At 39.8% G+C, this 18,538-nt stretch overlaps 1 protein-coding gene across 1 annotated transcript in view; it reads right to left on the minus strand.

Annotated features, from left to right (window-relative positions):
• The window catches only part of LOC306777930 (uncharacterized protein), a gene marked incomplete at its 3' end in the record, with an annotated part of 44,527 nt that extends 26,279 nt beyond the window's left edge, over positions 1–18,248 (minus strand). Inside the window, exons 1-8 of the mRNA XM_079269236.1 lie at positions 18,164–18,248; positions 10,645–10,805; positions 7,663–8,437; positions 5,372–7,169; positions 5,098–5,271; positions 3,981–4,154; positions 2,047–2,206; positions 1,120–1,233 (exon numbers count right to left, since the gene is read on the minus strand). Coding sequence (XP_079125362.1) covers positions 1,120–1,233; positions 2,047–2,206; positions 3,981–4,154; positions 5,098–5,271; positions 5,372–7,169; positions 7,663–8,428 — 3,186 coding nt within the window. The 5' untranslated portion in view covers positions 8,429–8,437; positions 10,645–10,805; positions 18,164–18,248. The remainder of the gene's footprint in view (positions 1–1,119; positions 1,234–2,046; positions 2,207–3,980; positions 4,155–5,097; positions 5,272–5,371; positions 7,170–7,662; positions 8,438–10,644; positions 10,806–18,163) is intronic.
• Between the last annotated feature and the right edge of the window lie 290 nt (positions 18,249–18,538).

The following is an 18,538-nucleotide window of genomic DNA, read 5'->3' on the forward strand; positions in this document are numbered from 1 at the left end:
TGCCTCCAAAGCTTTTGATCGTGTTAATCACAGCCAATTATTTTATAAACGGAGCCAAAGAGGTGTCCCCACATACATTGTGAGAATTCTGGCTTACTGGTATGAGCACCAGACTATGCAAGTAAAATGGGGTGAAAGTGTCTCAGCCCCATTTGGGGTTAGCAATGGTGTCAGACAAGTTCTGTTTCATCTGTATATTGATGATCTGTCCAAGCAACTGAAAGCCTGTAATCCTGGTGCATGATGGGTAATACTCTGGTTAATCACATCATGTCTGCAGATGATCTGGTGATCTTTAGTCCTTCTAGCGCTGGTCTTCAGCAGCTCCTCACTATATGTACTGTGTACGGTGTGGAACATGACATCAAACACAACGCCAGTAAGAGTGCTATCCTGATCTGTCCAACTAAACAGGACAAATGTCTAAACTTCCCTGACTTCAAATTGTGTGACAATAATCTTGGTGTCTGTAGTGAAGTCAAATATCTTGGTCATTTTTTAACAGAACACATGACCGATGATAACGACATTTCCAGGCAATGTGGTATGATGTCTGCACAAGCAAACACCGTCTCACGCAAGTTTGGTGTGTGTACAGATGGAGTGAAGATGTCTCTGTTCAGAGCATATTGTACTCCACTCTACACTGCACACTTGTGGTCAAACTACAGAACAAAGAGTTTGCAGAGACTTCAAGTAGCGTACAATGACGCCATGAGAATACTGTTCAAGAGAGCGAGATGGAGTAGTGCTGGTGAAATGTTTGTGGCTGCACGAGTCAACACTTTCCAAACTCTTTCAAGAAATCTCATGTACAAATTCATCTGTAGACTGAATGACTCTGAAATGTGATCATAGTTGTTTTAACCAACATAAGGTTTAGCACCACACGCTGCCAGTCCCAGCTGTGGAGACATTGGTACAGCTGTCTCTTCATAAGGCATTGCTAGGCCTCTGTACTTTTATTGTTTGTGTCTGTACTTTTATGTATCTGTTTCTATGGACCCCGAGTCTGAAATAAAGTCTTTCTATCTATCTATACGTAGACAAATCAAATAGAGTTATTGATGAAACATGAAGGTGCTGCACTAGCAGCAGACAGTGAACCCACCTCAGAGTCTCCAGTCTACAATGTGGACTCTCCAGAAAACCACTCAGCAGCTTCACTCCTGAATCCTTCAGCTTGTTTCTACTCAGATGCAGTTTTCTCAGATGGGAGGGGTTTGACTTCAGAGCTGAGCCCAGAGAAGAACAGCCTTCCTCTGTGATCTCACAGTCTGACAGACTGCAAACACACAAAACAACACACAGAGTTTCTTATATCGATACACAATGAATCATTATTTTCATCATGAACATGAGTGGCTTTCATTTTGGTTTCATCTTCTTTTGTTAACAGACATTTTGTGAAAATCCTGTCACTGTAAAGACATTTAAAACCATTGATCAGTATTGATCCAGATTCTTCAGAGCGGATCAGAAAATAAATTATTATTATTAGTATTATCAAGAAAATATATTGAAAAATATAAAATGCTGTGAAAAAAGTCAGCATCAGAAATGTTATTTTTTTAAATTACTTCATCAGTTATTTTCCTAAAATTAAAAAAGGTTTGGTTCTTTAAGTGTGATTAAATTAAACATTATTTTTTTAATGATTACCATTGAGTCTCTCAAGTATAGTATATAAAGTATATTCATCAAGTATAGTACAGTCTCGTATATTCAATTCACTTTTTGTTCTCTTTGAGTGACATTTAGTAGGTAAAGGTCAGGGGGGCCCCTGACACTTTGGGCCCCTGGGCCTGTGCCCGGTAGGCCTGTTCAGTAATCCATCCAACAGCAGGATGAAGCCAGACAAGTTGTACATTTCATGATTGTAGAGGATGACATGCAGACAACGAGGCAGCTGATGTGAAGTGGAACATATTACCAGAAAATGTCTCACTTCATGGATCTATACGTAGATAAATCAAATAGAGTTATTGATGAAACATGAAGGTGCTGCACTAGCAGCAGACAGTGAACCCACCTCAGAGTCTCCAGTCTACAATGTGGACTCTCCAGAAAACCACTCAGCAGCTTCACTCCTGAATCCTTCAGGTTGTTTCCACTCAGATCCAGTTTTCTCAGATGGGAGGGGTTTGACTTCAGAGCTGAGTCCAGAGAAGAACAGCCTTCCTCTGTGATCTCACAGCATGACAGACTGCAAACACACAAAACAACACACAGAGTTTCTTATATCGATACACAATGAATCATTATTTTCATCATAAACATGAGTGGCTTTCATTTTGGTTTCATCTTCTTTTGTAAACAGACATTTTGTGAAAATCCTGTCACTGTGAAGACATTTAAAACCATTGATCAGTATTGATCCAGATTCTTCAGAGCGGATCAGAAAATGAAATATTATTCATAAAATATGTTGAAAAATACCAAATGCTCTGAAAAAATCAGCATCAGAAATGTTAAAAAAAGTCTTTAGCAGTTATTTTCCTAAAAATTCAAAAAAGGTTTTGTTCTTTAAGTGTGATTCAATTAAACTTTCTTTTTTTAATGATGAACATTGACAGGGTTCCCACGGTACCTGGAAAACATGGAAAACATGGAATTTATTTTTTCATTTTCCAGGTTTGGAAAAGTCATCGAAACTGAGCAAAAGTTAACACTTACATGGAAATTGAAACAGTTGTCCTGAATTGGATGATTTGTAAAATAGTAATAAAATGAAACTATTGAGCACAGAATTAAGATGAGTTTATAAAAACCCTTTACATGTCAACAGCTTTTACTGTAGATAGAAATGGATGATCCCATGTTGTAGAGCAGGGATTCCCAAAGTGGGGTGCGCGAGAGGAAAAATGTAATGGTGCAGTCCTGTCTCCTAAAAATTACGTTCCCCCAAAACTAAAATTCATTCTCAATTACGTTGGACTACAAACGTATTTTCTCCCTGATTACGTTTGTGTTTGACGTGTTACAAATACTCCCGGATTTTACACGCGGGCCTTTGTGGAGGTATTGTAGCCGCGTAATGTTCATCGTTGCTCGGCCTGATGAGCGCGTTTCTGCCGGAGACAGGCGGCGTGTTGTGGTCGTATTCTGACCGCGTAATCGGGAGAAGGAGAGGCGGCGGTGGTGTTAAAATGTTGATTAGAAACGTATTTGTAATACGTCAATGTAATAAATCAAACATAAACGTAATCAGGGAGAAAATATGTTTTTGGTCAAACGTAATTGAGAATGCATTTTAGTTTTGGGGGAACGTAATTTTTAGGAGACAGTCGGTGCAGTGAGGTTCTGGCTGTCTGGGTCTACAAAACAAGTTTGTTGTTCATCTACAGCTTGTTGCATTATTTCATGCATTGATATTATCAATAAGACATAATCTCTAAGCATTTACAATGTAGACTTGACTGGCACATCTTTTAAATCAAGTAAGTAGTCAGGTGTCCTAGGGGGTTGTGTGTGTGAGGGGAGGGGGGCGCGGATGGGGGCGGAAAGCTTCAGGGGCCTATAGATCATCACTTAATATGGTACCTGGAAAATCAGGAGGTAGCATGGAAATTATTTTCAAGGCAAGCGTGGGAACCCTGATTGAGTCTCAAGTAGTATATTTATCAAGTATAGTGTAGTATATCCAAGTAACTTTTCGTGTCTCTTTGTAGTCAGTTTGTGTCTTTTTGTGTCTCTTTGCGTGACATTTAGTAGGTAAAGGTCAGGGGCCCCTGACACTTTGGGCCCCTGGGCCTGTGCCCGGTAGGCCTGTTCAGTAATCCATCCAACAGCAGGATGAAGCCAGACAAGTTGTACATTTCATGATTGTAGAGGATGACATGCAGACAACGAGGCAGCTGATGTGAAGTGGAACATATTACCAGGAAATGTCTCACTTCATGGATCTATACGTAGATAAATCAAATAGAGTTATTGATGAAACATGAAGGTGCTGCACTAGCAGCAGACAGTGAACCCACCTCAGAGTCTTCAGTCTACAATGTGGACTCTCCAGAAAACCACTCAGCAGCTTCACTCCTGAATCCTTCAGGTTGTTTCCACTCAGATCCAGTTTTCTCAGATGGGAGGGGTTTGACTTCAGAGCTGAGCCCAGAGAAGAACAGCCTTCCTCTGTGATCTCACAGTCTGACAGACTGCAAACACACAAAACAACACACAGAGTTTCTTATATCGATACACAATGAATCATTATTTTCATCATGAACATGAGTGGCTTTCATTTTGGTTTCATCTTCTTTTGTAAACAGACATTTTGTGAAAATCCTGTCACTATAAAGACATTTAAAATCATCATTACAGTGAAATAAGTTATTCCAGTGTAGTAGATCGCTCTAACAAACTAAAAGCACGACTTAAACCGTCCTGGTTCCCTGAAAGCAGGTGGGCCAAAGGATGTTCATGTTGGTTGGACAAGTCATCCAACACTTTGATCCCGAGCAGGATAGTGACCAGTTCACCATTCAGTTTACACCATTATTTCCTAACGCATATGTTACGTGCCGTGTTGTGCTTGTGCTCTCCCTCTGTTTTCCCTCTGTCTTCTCGAGTGCCACCCTCTGTCCCGGATGCAAGCTGCAGCGGCTGATTGGACGCGGCTGCGGACAATCGCGATCAGCGTTGGATAAGAGGAGAGGAACTCCTGAAGAACAACCTCTTGGGCAGACCACAGTAGTGAGGCTGTGCGTGTGAGCTGACAACCCTTGGGCAACGCGTAGTGGTGGAGCTGCGTGTGTGTTGCACCTTTGTTCCAGCCGTGTGGGCTGTTGTGTGTATAGTGTCGCTTTCTTTCTATCAGGAAGTAGTTTTCTTTTGCTGCTGTGCAAGCAGCTAGCCTTTTTACAATAAATACTCTTTTTGTTAAACCGTCATCATTGCTCAGTCTCTTTCCCCGGGAAATAAACACCGTTACTCCCCGCATCCCTTAGATGCCAAAAAGGGGAACGTAACAGCATATTAGCAGAGACACTAGCAGACATTGTTATCCCACAGTAACATGTTGGTAACACCACCATGAACTTAGTAGATCTGACACTTAGACCACTTCCTCATCTTTGTAGTAAATCACCTGATCCTGACCTGAGAGTTTCAAGTGTACAATGTGGACTCGCCAGTCCAGCAGAGAGCTGCTTCACTCCTGAGTCCTGCAGGTTGTTGTTACTCAGGTCCAGCTCTTTCAGACTAGAGGACTGGGAGCTGAGGATGGAGGACAGAGCTCCACAGCTTCTCTGTGAGAGGTTACAGTCACTCAGCCTAGGGGAGGAACAGGGATCAACACAAACATAATGTTTAATCAAAGTCAAATATCAAACATATTTAGTAATGGTAATGTATCCGTAGTGTATCCGCATACAGAGCTTTGTTGGAGGCTTTTATCACTGGCAGCAGCCTCAGAAGAGCCTTCTCTGAAGCAGAGTATTTCTTCAGGTCAAACTCGTCCAGATCTTTTTGTGATGACAGTAAGATGAAGACCAGAGCTGACCACTGAGCAGGAGACAGTTCATCTGTGGAGAGACGTCCTGAACTCAGGGACTGTTGGATCTCCTCCACTAGAGAACCATCATTCAGTTCATTCAGACAGTGGAACAGATTGATGCTTTTCTCTGGAGACACATTCTCGCTGATCTTCTTCTTGATGTACTGGACTGTTTGCTGATTGGTCTGTGAGCTACTTCCTGTCTGTGTCAGCAGACCTTGTAGGAGTTTCTGATTGGTCTCCAGTGAAAGACCCAGGAGGAAGCGGAGGAACAAGTCCAGGTGTCCATTTGGACTCTGTAAGGCCTTGTCCACAGCACTCTGGTAGAGATGTGTTAGCTTAGGTTTTGCTCTCAATACTTTAGGCCAATGGGTTCTTGGTTGTGTTTTTGCCATCAGGTTGACACCAGAGTTGATGAAGGTCAGATGGACATGAAGAGCAGCCAGAAACTCCTGAACACTCAGATGGACGAAGCAGAACACCGTGTCCTGGTACAGTCCACTCTCCTCCCTAAAGATCTGTGTGAACACTCCTGAGCACTTTGAGGCTGCTGCGATATCGATGCCACACTCTGTCAGGTCGGATTCATAGAAGATCAGTTTGCCTTTCTGCAGCTGTTCAAAAGCCAGTTTCCCCAGAGACTCAGTCATCTTCCTGCTCTCTGGACTCCAGTGTGGATCTGTCTCAGCTCCTCCATCATACTTGACCTTCTTCCGTTTGGACTGAACCACCAGGAAGTGGATGTACATCTCAGTCAGGGTCTTGGGCAGCTCTCCTCCCTCTCTGGTCTTCAACACCTTCTTCAGAACTCCAGCAGTGATCCAGCAGAAGACTGGGATGTGGCACATGATGTGGAGGCTTCGTGAGGTCTTGATGTGGGAGATGATCCTGCTGGCCTTCTCCTCATCACTGAATCTCTTCCTGAAGTACTCCTCCTTCTGTGGGTCAGTGAACCCTCTGACCTCTGTAGTCATGTCAACACACTCAGTCGGGATCTGATTGGCTGCTGCAGGTCGTGTGGTTATCCAGAGGCGAGCAGAGGGAAGCAGTTTCCCCCTGATGAGGTTTGTCAGCAGCACATCCACTGAGGTGGACTCTGTAACATCAGTCAGGATGTCAGTGTTGTTGAAGTCCAGAGGAAGTCGAAACTCATCCAGACCGTCAAAGATGAACAGAACCAGGAACTTTTCAAAGCTGCAGATTCCTGCTTCTTTGGTTCCACTGAAGAAGTGATGAACAAGTTCCACCAAGCTGTACTTTTTCTGTTTCAGCACATTCAGCTCTCTGAAAGTGAATGGAAAGATGAACTCTATGTCCTGGTTGGCTTTGCCTTCAGCCCAGTCCAGAGTGAACTTCTGTGTTAAGACTGTTTTCCCAACGCCAGCCACTCCCTTTGTCATCACTGTTCTGATTGGTTCCTCTCCTCCAGGTGAGGCTTTAAAGAGGTCTTCTTGTCTGATGGTTGTTTCTGGTCTGTCTGGTTTGCTGGATGCTGTTTCAATCTGTCTGACCTCATGTTCATCATTGACCCCTGCAGTCCCTCCCTCTGTGATGTAGAGCTCTGTGTAGATCTCATTCAGAAGGGTTTTCTTTTCTAATTTAGCGATTCCCTCAAACACACTCTGGAACTTCTTTTGAAAGTTGGATTTGAGTTTCTGCTGACACTCCAGAACATCTGGATGAATAAAACAAAGATAAAAATCAATGAGGGGTTGTTTCAGTGAATGTGAGTCATTTCTAACAAGTGTACACATTTCTGTATCAATGAAATATATTTATCTCATTTGATAACTAAAGGCTCTGAATAGGTCAACGATTGTAGAATGACTTTGTATCATTTAACATCAACTGACATGTTGTGCTTCATGTGTGCATGAACTCTGTGGTCCGCAAATAACCAGAAGGTTTATTACTTCATTACAGAGGGAATTAATGACGTCCAAACAGCATCTTACAGTCACACCAGTGTGCTACTTCTAAACATTAGAGGCAACAGAAACAGGATTGTCTGCCTTTATTTCGTTGACTTTTCTGAAATTTTCAATGTATTTTCTCCGGTGGACGTGTGTTTGGTAGCTTCTTCTGAAAGCCAAAGTGCAACTCGCTGTTTTACGTTTAAAGTCTTTGTGAGATGTAAGTTTGATCTTTGTGTTCATACCATGACTTACCTTTGGGTTCTGATTTGGTTTTTGATAAACTCTTCTCTAGAACATTCTCACGCATCTTCACTAAAACTATTTGGGTCACTTTCATAGTGTCTCTGCTGTATTTCTTGACCATCTGATCCACTGTGTCCATCCGGTCTGCATTCTCCAGTTGACTCTTTGGGATTGCTGGGAAGTCTTCTATGACCTCCTCCAAAAACCACTTGAATTCTTTAAACTGGACGTCTCCTAACTCCTCCAAAGTGTCCAAGAGCTCTTTAGATAAACTTGATAAACTCTTCACGAGATCATTCTCACGCATCTTCACTAAAACTATTCGGGTCACTTTCATAGTGTCTCTGCTGTATTTCTTGACCATCTGATCCACTGTGTCCATCCGGTCTGCATTCTCCAGTTGACTCTTTGGGATTGTTGGGAAGTCTTCTAGGTACTCTTGCTTCTGCAAAAACCACTTGAATTTTTTAAACTGGACTTCTCCTAACGCCTCCAAAGTGTCCAAGAGCTCTTTAGATAAACTTGATAAACTCGTCACGAGATCATTCTCACCAATCTTCACTAAAACTATTCGGGCCACTTTAATAATATTGTCTATGCAGTAGTTGTTGACCATCTGATCCACTGTGTCCATCCGGTCTGCATTCTCCAGTCGACTCTTTGGGATTGCTGGGAAGTCTTCTATGACCGCCTCCAAAAACCACTTGAATTTTTTAAACTGGACGTCTTCTAACTTCTGCAAAGTGTCCAAGAGGACCTCTTTAGGTGTCTCCATCTGTCCTCTCTGTCAAGATACAAAAGACATTGTTTCAAAATACTATTATTCTTACATTTTAAAGTCATGTGATGAAAGAATAATGATCATGCTGTACATATTTACTGACAATCAGCCACTTAAAGGAGAGCATGAAGGAGGTTGATTGATTGCGTAATGCACATGTGAGGACAGTGCGTCAAAACCTGTCCAACAGGTGGTAGATGTCAGCCTATCAGAGGTGTTTGTATTTCCTCATTCCTCTCCCTCACCTGCAGCTGACTCATGTTGTGTTGTTGAGTGTTGGAGACGGTTATTGTAATCTGTGTTATGCTTTCTTAAATCAAATCAAGTGTTCACTGAGTCCTTCCTTTCCTTTATAACACGTCCTCACAGCGAGCCAATCAGACACATCACAGGTGAGCTGATGTAGTTCTCCTCTCTGTCCACTAGATGATGCTAACTAACCATCTAAAGAGATGAAGATCAGCTCAGTTCAGAAAGATTCAATGAAGCAGCAGCAACTTGGATCACATGCACGTCTCACTGATGAGACACAATGTGACGTTTACATGTATTTATCTATAAAAGTGTTATTGTGAATGAAGATTTGGTGAAACATGTTCCTCAATCACATTCTTCTATATTGATTTATAACCTACATGTTGTAACATTTCTGAGCAGCAGCTTCTAAAAGTTTACAGTCAAAAGAATCAGTGTGAAGCCGTCAAATAAGCAGAAGATCACATGACGATGAAGAAGCAGAAGAAACACGTGAACATCTCATGTTATCACCAACAGACCATCAAACTGAAGGACTCGGATCAAACTCAGTGCTCCTGTTTCAGATACAAAGTGCAGCTCACATGAGACACTGGAGACACTCTGGATGTTGGATCTGATCCTGGAGCAGTGTCAGTAAAGACATGACATGAAGCTCTCAGACACGCGCTCTACATGCAGATCAATGGATCAGCAGTGTGCATCGTGTTCAGTCTATTGAAATGATGGAGCTCAAAGTCACAGAGCACAAGTTCACCTCAGGGGGCTTTACCACCGCGCTGCAGCGCTCAAAGAGTTAAAGTGTTTGATGCAGTCAGAATGCTCACATCTGATTATTTATTTTAATTACAACAAATACTGAAGAGTTCAAGATGAGACATAGAACACTGAATTAAAACGCATTGAAGCTTTTGCTAGTTTAGTTCAATCAATGGAATGAGACAGAAACACACTTGATGAGTGACAGAAGAAAGTGGTGCCTGTGGTTTCAGAGATAGTCCAGGTTGTCCTGCTGTTCATCAGACAATAAGTGACAGCAGCTGATGTAACATGGGACAGTAACTCTGATAACAACACTGTTAGGCCTGGACAGTCTGTAGATTATTAAAGTGATCACTGGATCTTTAGAGTTTACCATCAAATCAAGATGTTCAAATGAAGTAAAACTGAGATAAAAACGAGTCATTATTTAGAGATGTGATGTTTAAAAGTCCCAAATGAACCGGCTGATAGTCAGGAGCAGGAGGTAGCAGAGGTTCAGAGGGACTGTCAGTAAATAGCTGTGGTTAGCACCAGAGGGGTTTGACATAGAGCGTGCTGCAGAGGGTCTGTGACAGGAAGTGATGCTTATAGGAATGAGTTTCTCTCAGGAGAGCATGAAGGAGGTTGCTTGATTGCGTAATGCACATGTGAGGATTAATTACAGGCCTGTGGATGTTTTCTGAGGTATAACAGGAGGATCATAAGACGGCTAACATGCTGTGACTTATTTACAGTCTATTACATACATGTTACAGGTTATTATAGCATTTCCACTGTTACGACACCATCACACACACAGGTCCTCGAGGACGGGTTCTGTCCTCTGGGACAGTTGAGACATGAAGTGAGCAAACAGGACTCCACTAGTGAAACCAAGTGTGTGTCAGGGTTGTTAAGATGGTTGTGTTGTGAACATTCAGAGTGTTAACAGTTAAAAAAAACTCAGCTTGATCCAACCTGTCAGACCAGTTCAGACACTCAGATTACAAACTTCTGTTGAAACTACTTGAGAAACATGAACATTATATTTCTAAAACTCATTGTTCTTTATCTCAGAGAGAAGTTCTACTGCAGATAACAAATCTATCTTTAGAAACATCGTTCTATTCTCAGTTAAACAGAGAAACAACACAAAGAGATCAAAGTGATCCTGATGATCAAACATGTACAGATTCCTCTGGTAGGATTCTCACCTGCTGAACTCACTTCAGGTCAGTTTACAGACACGTTGCACCTTCATGTGTGGAGGAAACACTGGAGAGAAGAAGCTGCTCATGTCCTCCTGTCAGTCCTGGTGTCTGTGTCCATTTGATCTGAGGACGCCGTCACACCCTCATCACTTCAGAGTCCAAGTCTAAAATAAAACCAGTGAAACGTCAAAACCTGTCCAACAGGTGGTAGATGTCAGCCTATCAGAGGTGGTAGATGTCAGCCTGTCAGAGGTGGTAGATGTCAGCCTATCAGAGGTGGTAGATGTCAGCCTATCAGAGGTGGTAGATGTCAGCCTATCAGAGGTGGTAGATGTCAGCCTACCACTCTGGATGTTGGATCTGATCCTGGAGCAGTGTCATTGAAGATATGACTTTAATCTTTTATTCACACGGTGGATGTGAGGATATTATTCTCTGGAGAAATGTATCTGTTGATCAAATCTTTATGTATTTATTAGTCTTGTTATTGATCTCACCCGACTACTAATAATGATTAGAACATATTGAAATCTGTGTCAATATCCACAGCGACATTTTCATGTGAATATACATGCATATCAATGGATCAGCAGTATGCATCATGTTCAAGACCAGCAAAGATAGAAACAGCTGAGTCAGGACCAGCAGAGTCAGAACCAGCAGAGTCGGGACCAACTGAGTCAGGACCAACTGAGTCAGGACCAGCAGAGTCAGGACCAGCAGAGTCTGGACCAGCAGAGTCAGAACCAGCAGAGACGGGACCAGCAGAGACGGGACCAGCAGAGACGCCTCAGCGTTAAAAACAACTTGTAAAGAATCATTCAGTGTTTTTTCACAACATTCAAACATCAGTTTCCAAACTCATTTCCTGACTTTCAGTCTGCAGAAACTGAACTCAGCTTCAGTTTTAGTTTTGTTTGAATGCATAAATATCTTTAAACATGTTGATGATGATGAAGGTCTGTGAGTGTCTGAACTGGCTGTTTTTCTTTCGATGAGCAACATAACTTTCTGAATATCTCGCTCAGTCTGACTTCTCTATTTTAGTTTCCATTAGTTACTGCTGTTAGTATCACTTCTGATGCACTTTGTATTTTTACTCTTGCATTTAATCTTTGCACTGGCTTCCTGTCCAACAAAGAATTGACTTTAAAATCCTGCTGCTGGTTTACAAAGCACTGAATGGTTTAGGGCCAAAATACATCTCTGATCTGCTGCTACCTTATTGTAGCACCTAGTTACCACAGAGATCCGGTTCACAACACCGTAAAGGCACATACACACAGGAAGCAGTGTTATAAAAATATAAATGCTTTATTGGTCCAACCTATGTGGAGTAACCAGTGACAGCTGGGTTAGCAGGCAGGAGGAGTCCACAGACCAGGCGATAAGATAGATAAACAATTTAAAGCCAAATAAACAAAACAAAAAGACCAAGGCAGCGTCCCACTAACTAGAAAAGAAATGAAAACAAAAACATAAGTACTCACCAATAACTGCCAATAACCAGAAAACCAACCCAAAAGATTATCCTTCCACCCACCTGTTCAGCAACCCAGCCACCCCCACTTGGATTCCCCCCCAGCTACCGTTGGGTGCACTGCTCAGGAAACTCTAAAATAACACAAATACACCTTTACATATCCCTTAATTATACTGAATTTCCCCAGCACATGAAATACATAAAATGAATATACCTGAAACAGCCATCCCCCAAACACACGCTGTCCCCTCCGTAACTGACGCCTCTCCGACACTGCGCTACTGACGCAACGTATGCGGCCTCACCATACGGCTCCGCTTGTTGTGGGAGAGAAAGCAGGTGGACTCACGACGGACCCACTAGTTACACCGTCAGTTCCACTTGGTTACATCGTGAACCATCCCGACCCCTCAGGTCGTCTGGGACCGGTCTACTTCCTGTTCCCAGAGTCAGAACTAAACATGGAGAAGCAGCGTTCAGTTGTTCTGCTCCACATATCTGGAACAAAGTCCAGAAAGCTGCAGGTCTGCTGAGACCCTCAGCTCATTTAAATCAAAATTGAAGACTTTTCTGTTTGCTGCTGCCTTTAATTGAACCACATTCAATTAATATATTCATCAATTTCCTGCATTTCTGCATTTTACTCCTGCATTTTATTTCTTACACTGTTTTTTAATTGTTTTTGAAATCTCCTTTTCTTTTGCCTTGTGTTTTGATGCTTTTAATGGTTTTATGTGAAGCACTTTGAATTACCTTGTTGTTGAAATGTGCTACACAAATAAACTTGCCTTGCCTTTGTTCTTGTATTTTACTTCTTTCCCAAAGGTGTCAGAATGACTTCTTCTACACTTAATAATTGTTACTCTATTGTTTATTCCACTGTTTTTCTTCTGCTGTAATCTTTAATGAAAGAATATACTTCTGGATTAATAAAGTTATATCTTATCTTTTCTTCACAAACTATTTTCTTCTTTGCGATACATTCAAAGACAATCTGAGACTTGAGACTCGACTGCTGCAGTGATGAGCCATCAGAAAATCAGACAAATCAAAAATAAAATAAACAACAACAATGTACAACCTGAGGAGGATGATCTGAATAATAGTGAGGAAGATGTTAAATGTAATTTGATTTTGTGTTAAATAGTGAAGTGGAGACATTGAGAGGTCAAAGGCCTCCTGTATAAAAGTGACCAAGTTCATAGAATATGTACAAAATAAATAACATCACAAACCAGAAGATATTTGAGTTGATAAACAAGTTAAAATCATTTCAATGCTTCAACAACAGTTCAATAAATTAAGTTAAATGAAATGTTTGAGCAGAAACAGTTTGTGTTTCAGACAAAACTTCAGGAATCTAAATGCAAAAACCCGGCAGACTTCTTTTAGTTTAACGAGTTTGAGTTGCGTTTTTGTTGTTGTTGTATTGATCATATGCTCAGTCTTGTCTTTCACCGCTCACTGCAGTTCCTCATATCCGTTCAGTTCACAAACATGCACGATCATCGCTGTGTTACGAAACAGAGACGGAAGCAGCTCTGAACTCTTACAAAATGTTTCACCACCAGGAAGTGTTTCTCTCTGTTCCTCTTTTCACTGAAAAACAGATTTACACTGCCTGGAAATGTGAAGAAGTCACAGAAACACACTTTACCTTCATTTATACTCACAGAAACACACTTTACCTTCATTTATACTCACAGAAACACACTTTACCTTCATTAATACTCACAGAAACACACTTTACCTTCATTTATACTCACAGAAACACACTTTACCTTCATTTATACTCACAGAAACACACTTTACCTTCATTTATACTCACAGAAACACACTTTACCTTCATTTATACTCACATAAACACACTTTACCTTCATTTATACTCACAGAAACACACTTTACCTTCATTTATACTCACAGAAACACACTTTACCTTCATTTATACTCACAGAAACACACTTTACCTTCATTTATACTCACAGAAACACACTTTACCTTCATTAATACTCACAGAAACACACTTTACCTTCATTTATACTCACAGAAACACACTTTACCTTCATTAATACTCACAGAAACACACTTTACCTTCATTTATACTCACAGAAACACACTTTACCTTCATTTATACTCACAGAAACACACTTTACCTTCATTTATACTCACATAAACACACTTTACCTTCATTTATACTCACAGAAACACACTTTACCTTCATTTATACTCACAGAAACACATTTTACCTTCATTTATACTCACAGAAACACACTTTACCTTCATTTAAACTCACAGAAACACACTTTACCTTCATTCTCAATCTGAGACTTGAGACTCGACTGCTGCAGTGATGAGCCATCAGAAAATCAGACAAATCAAAAATAAAATAAACAACAACAATGTACAACCTGAGGAGGATGATCTGAATAATAGTGAGGAAGATGTTAAATGTAATTTGATTTTGTGTTAAATAGTGAAGTGGAGACATTGAGAGGTCAAAGGCCTCCTGAATAAAAGTGACCAAGTTCATAGAATATGTACAAAATAAATAACATCACAAACCAGAAGATATTTGAGTTGATAAACAAGTTAAAAATCATTTCAATGCTTCAACAACAGTTAAATAAATTAAGTTAAATGAAATGTTTGAGCAGAAACAGTTTGTGTTTCAGACAAAACTTCAGGAATCTAAATGCAAAAACCCGGCAGACTTCTTTTAGTTTAACGAGTTTGAGTTGCGTTTTTGTTGTTGTTGTATTGATCATATGCTCAGTCTTGTCTTTCACCGCTCACTGCAGTTCCTCATATCCGTTCAGTTCACAAACATGCACGATCATCGCTGTGTTACGAAACAGAGACGGAAGCAGCTCTGAACTCTTACAAAATGTTGAGCAGCAGAAGATTCAACTGTTTCACCACCAGGAAGTGTTTCTCTCTGTTCCTCTTTTCACTGAAAAACAGATTTACACTGCCTGGAAATGTGAAGAAGTCACAGAAACACACTTTACCTTCATTTATACTCACAGAAACACACTTTACCTTCATTTATACTCACAGAAACACACTTTACCTTCATTAATACTCACAGAAACACACTTTACCTTCATTTATACTCACAGAAACACACTTTACCTTCATTTATACTCACAGCAACACACTTTACCTTCATTAATACTCACAGAAACACACTTTACCTTCATTAATACTCACAGAAACACACTTTACCTTCATTTATACTCACAGAAACACACTTTACCTTCATTTATACTCACAGCAACACACTTTACCTTCATTAATACTCACAGAAACACACTTTACCTTCATTAATACTCACAGAAACACACTTTACCTTCATTAATACTCACAGAAACACACTTTACCTTCATTTATACTCACAGAAACACACTTTACCTTCATTTATACTCACAGCAACACACTTTACCTTCATTAATACTCACAGAAACACACTTTACCTTCATTTAAACTCACAGAAACACACTTTACCTTCATTTAAACTCACAGAAACACACTTTACCTTCATTAATACTCACAGAAACACACTTTACCTTCATTAATACTCACAGAAACACACTTTACCTTCATTTAAACTCACAGAAACACACTTTACCTTCATTTAAACTCACAGAAACACACTTTACCTTCATTAATACTCACAGAAACACACTTTACCTTCATTTATACTCACAGCAACACACTTTACCTTCATTTATACTCACAGAAACACACTTTACCTTCATTTATACTCACATAAACACACTTTACCTTCATTTATACTCACAGAAACACACTTTACCTTCATTTATACTCACAGCAACACACTTTACCTTCATTAATACTCACAGAAACACACTTTACCTTCATTAATACTCACAGAAACACACTTTACCTTCATTTATACTCACAGAAACACACTTTACCTTCATTTATACTCACAGCAACACACTTTACCTTCATTAATACTCACAGAAACACACTTTACCTTCATTAATACTCACAGAAACACACTTTACCTTCATTAATACTCACAGAAACACACTTTACCTTCATTTATACTCACAGAAACACACTTTACCTTCATTTATACTCACAGCAACACACTTTACCTTCATTAATACTCACAGAAACACACTTTACCTTCATTTAAACTCACAGAAACACACTTTACCTTCATTTAAACTCACAGAAACACACTTTACCTTCATTAATACTCACAGAAACACACTTTACCTTCATTAATACTCACAGAAACACACTTTACCTTCATTTAAACTCACAGAAACACACTTTACCTTCATTTAAACTCACAGAAACACACTTTACCTTCATTAATACTCACAGAAACACACTTTACCTTCATTTATACTCACAGCAACACACTTTACCTTCATTTATACTCACAGAAACACACTTTACCTTCATTTATACTCACATAAACACACTTTACCTTCATTTATACTCACAGAAACACACTTTACCTTCATTTATACTCACAGAAACACACTTTACCTTCATTTATACTCACAGAAACACACTTTACCTTCATTTAAACTCACAGAAACACACTTTACCTTCATTCTCAATCTGAGACTTGAGACTCGACTGCTGCAGTGATGAGCCATCAGAAAATCAGACAAATCAAAAATAAAATAAACAACAACAATGTACAACCTGAGGAGGATGATCTGAATAATAGTGAGGAAGATGTTAAATGTAATTTGATTTTGTGTTAAATAGTGAAGTGGAGACATTGAGAGGTCAAAGGCCTCCTGAATAAAAGTGACCAAGTTCATAGAATATGTACAAAATAAATAACATCACAAACCAGAAGATATTTGAGTTGATAAACAAGTTAAAAATCATTTCAATGCTTCAACAACAGTTAAATAAATTAAGTTAAATGAAATGTTTGAGCAGAAACAGTTTGTGTTTCAGACAAAACTTCAGGAATCTAAATGCAAAAACCCGGCAGACTTCTTTTAGTTTAACGAGTTTGAGTTGCGTTTTTGTTGTTGTTGTATTGATCATATGCTCAGTCTTGTCTTTCACCGCTCACTGCAGTTCCTCATATCCGTTCAGTTCACAAACATGCACGATCATCGCTGTGTTACGAAACAGAGACGGAAGCAGCTCTGAACTCTTACAAAATGTTGAGCAGCAGAAGATTCAACTGTTTCACCACCAGGAAGTGTTTCTCTCTGTTCCTCTTTTCACTGAAAAACAGATTTACACTGCCTGGAAATGTGAAGAAGTCACAGAAACACACTTTACCTTCATTTATACTCACAGAAACACACTTTACCTTCATTTATACTCACAGAAACACACTTTACCTTCATTAATACTCACAGAAACACACTTTACCTTCATTTATACTCACAGAAACACACTTTACCTTCATTTATACTCACAGCAACACACTTTACCTTCATTAATACTCACAGAAACACACTTTACCTTCATTAATACTCACAGAAACACACTTTACCTTCATTTATACTCACAGAAACACACTTTACCTTCATTTATACTCACAGCAACACACTTTACCTTCATTAATACTCACAGAAACACACTTTACCTTCATTAATACTCACAGAAACACACTTTACCTTCATTAATACTCACAGAAACACACTTTACCTTCATTTATACTCACAGAAACACACTTTACCTTCATTTATACTCACAGCAACACACTTTACCTTCATTAATACTCACAGAAACACACTTTACCTTCATTTAAACTCACAGAAACACACTTTACCTTCATTAATACTCACAGAAACACACTTTACCTTCATTAATACTCACAGAAACACACTTTACCTTCATTTAAACTCACAGAAACACACTTTACCTTCATTTAAACTCACAGAAACACACTTTACCTTCATTAATACTCACAGAAACACACTTTACCTTCATTAATACTCACAGAAACACACTTTACCTTCATTTAAACTCACAGAAACACACTTTACCTTCATTTAAACTCACAGAAACACACTTTACCTTTACCTTGTGATTTGATCCGCAGAGGAGAGGCCTGGAGCACCGACAGACCCGTCACATTCCTCCGTGCTGCTGCTGCTGCTGCTGCTGCTGCTGAGCGGGGCGGAGCCACGAGGAACTCTCACTCTGTTCCTTTCTTTCAAACTTAAACACCTGTTATATTTTGTCAAACGTTTTCTTCAAAAGAAAAGTAACATTTAAAGGATATTTTCTCGAGGACTGCACTTGAGTACAAGAGCGACTTGTACTCAGTGGTGTAAGAAGTATTCAGATCCTTTACCACACTAAGTACAAAGTACAATAATTACCTCTGAGATGTAGTACAGTAAAAAGTACAATATGTACTTTTGAGATGTAGTACAGTAAGAAGTACAATATGTA

Source organism: Melanostigma gelatinosum (genome assembly GCF_949748355.1).
Source record: "Melanostigma gelatinosum genome assembly, chromosome: 5".
NCBI classification, from domain to species: domain Eukaryota; kingdom Metazoa; phylum Chordata; class Actinopteri; order Perciformes; family Zoarcidae; genus Melanostigma; species Melanostigma gelatinosum.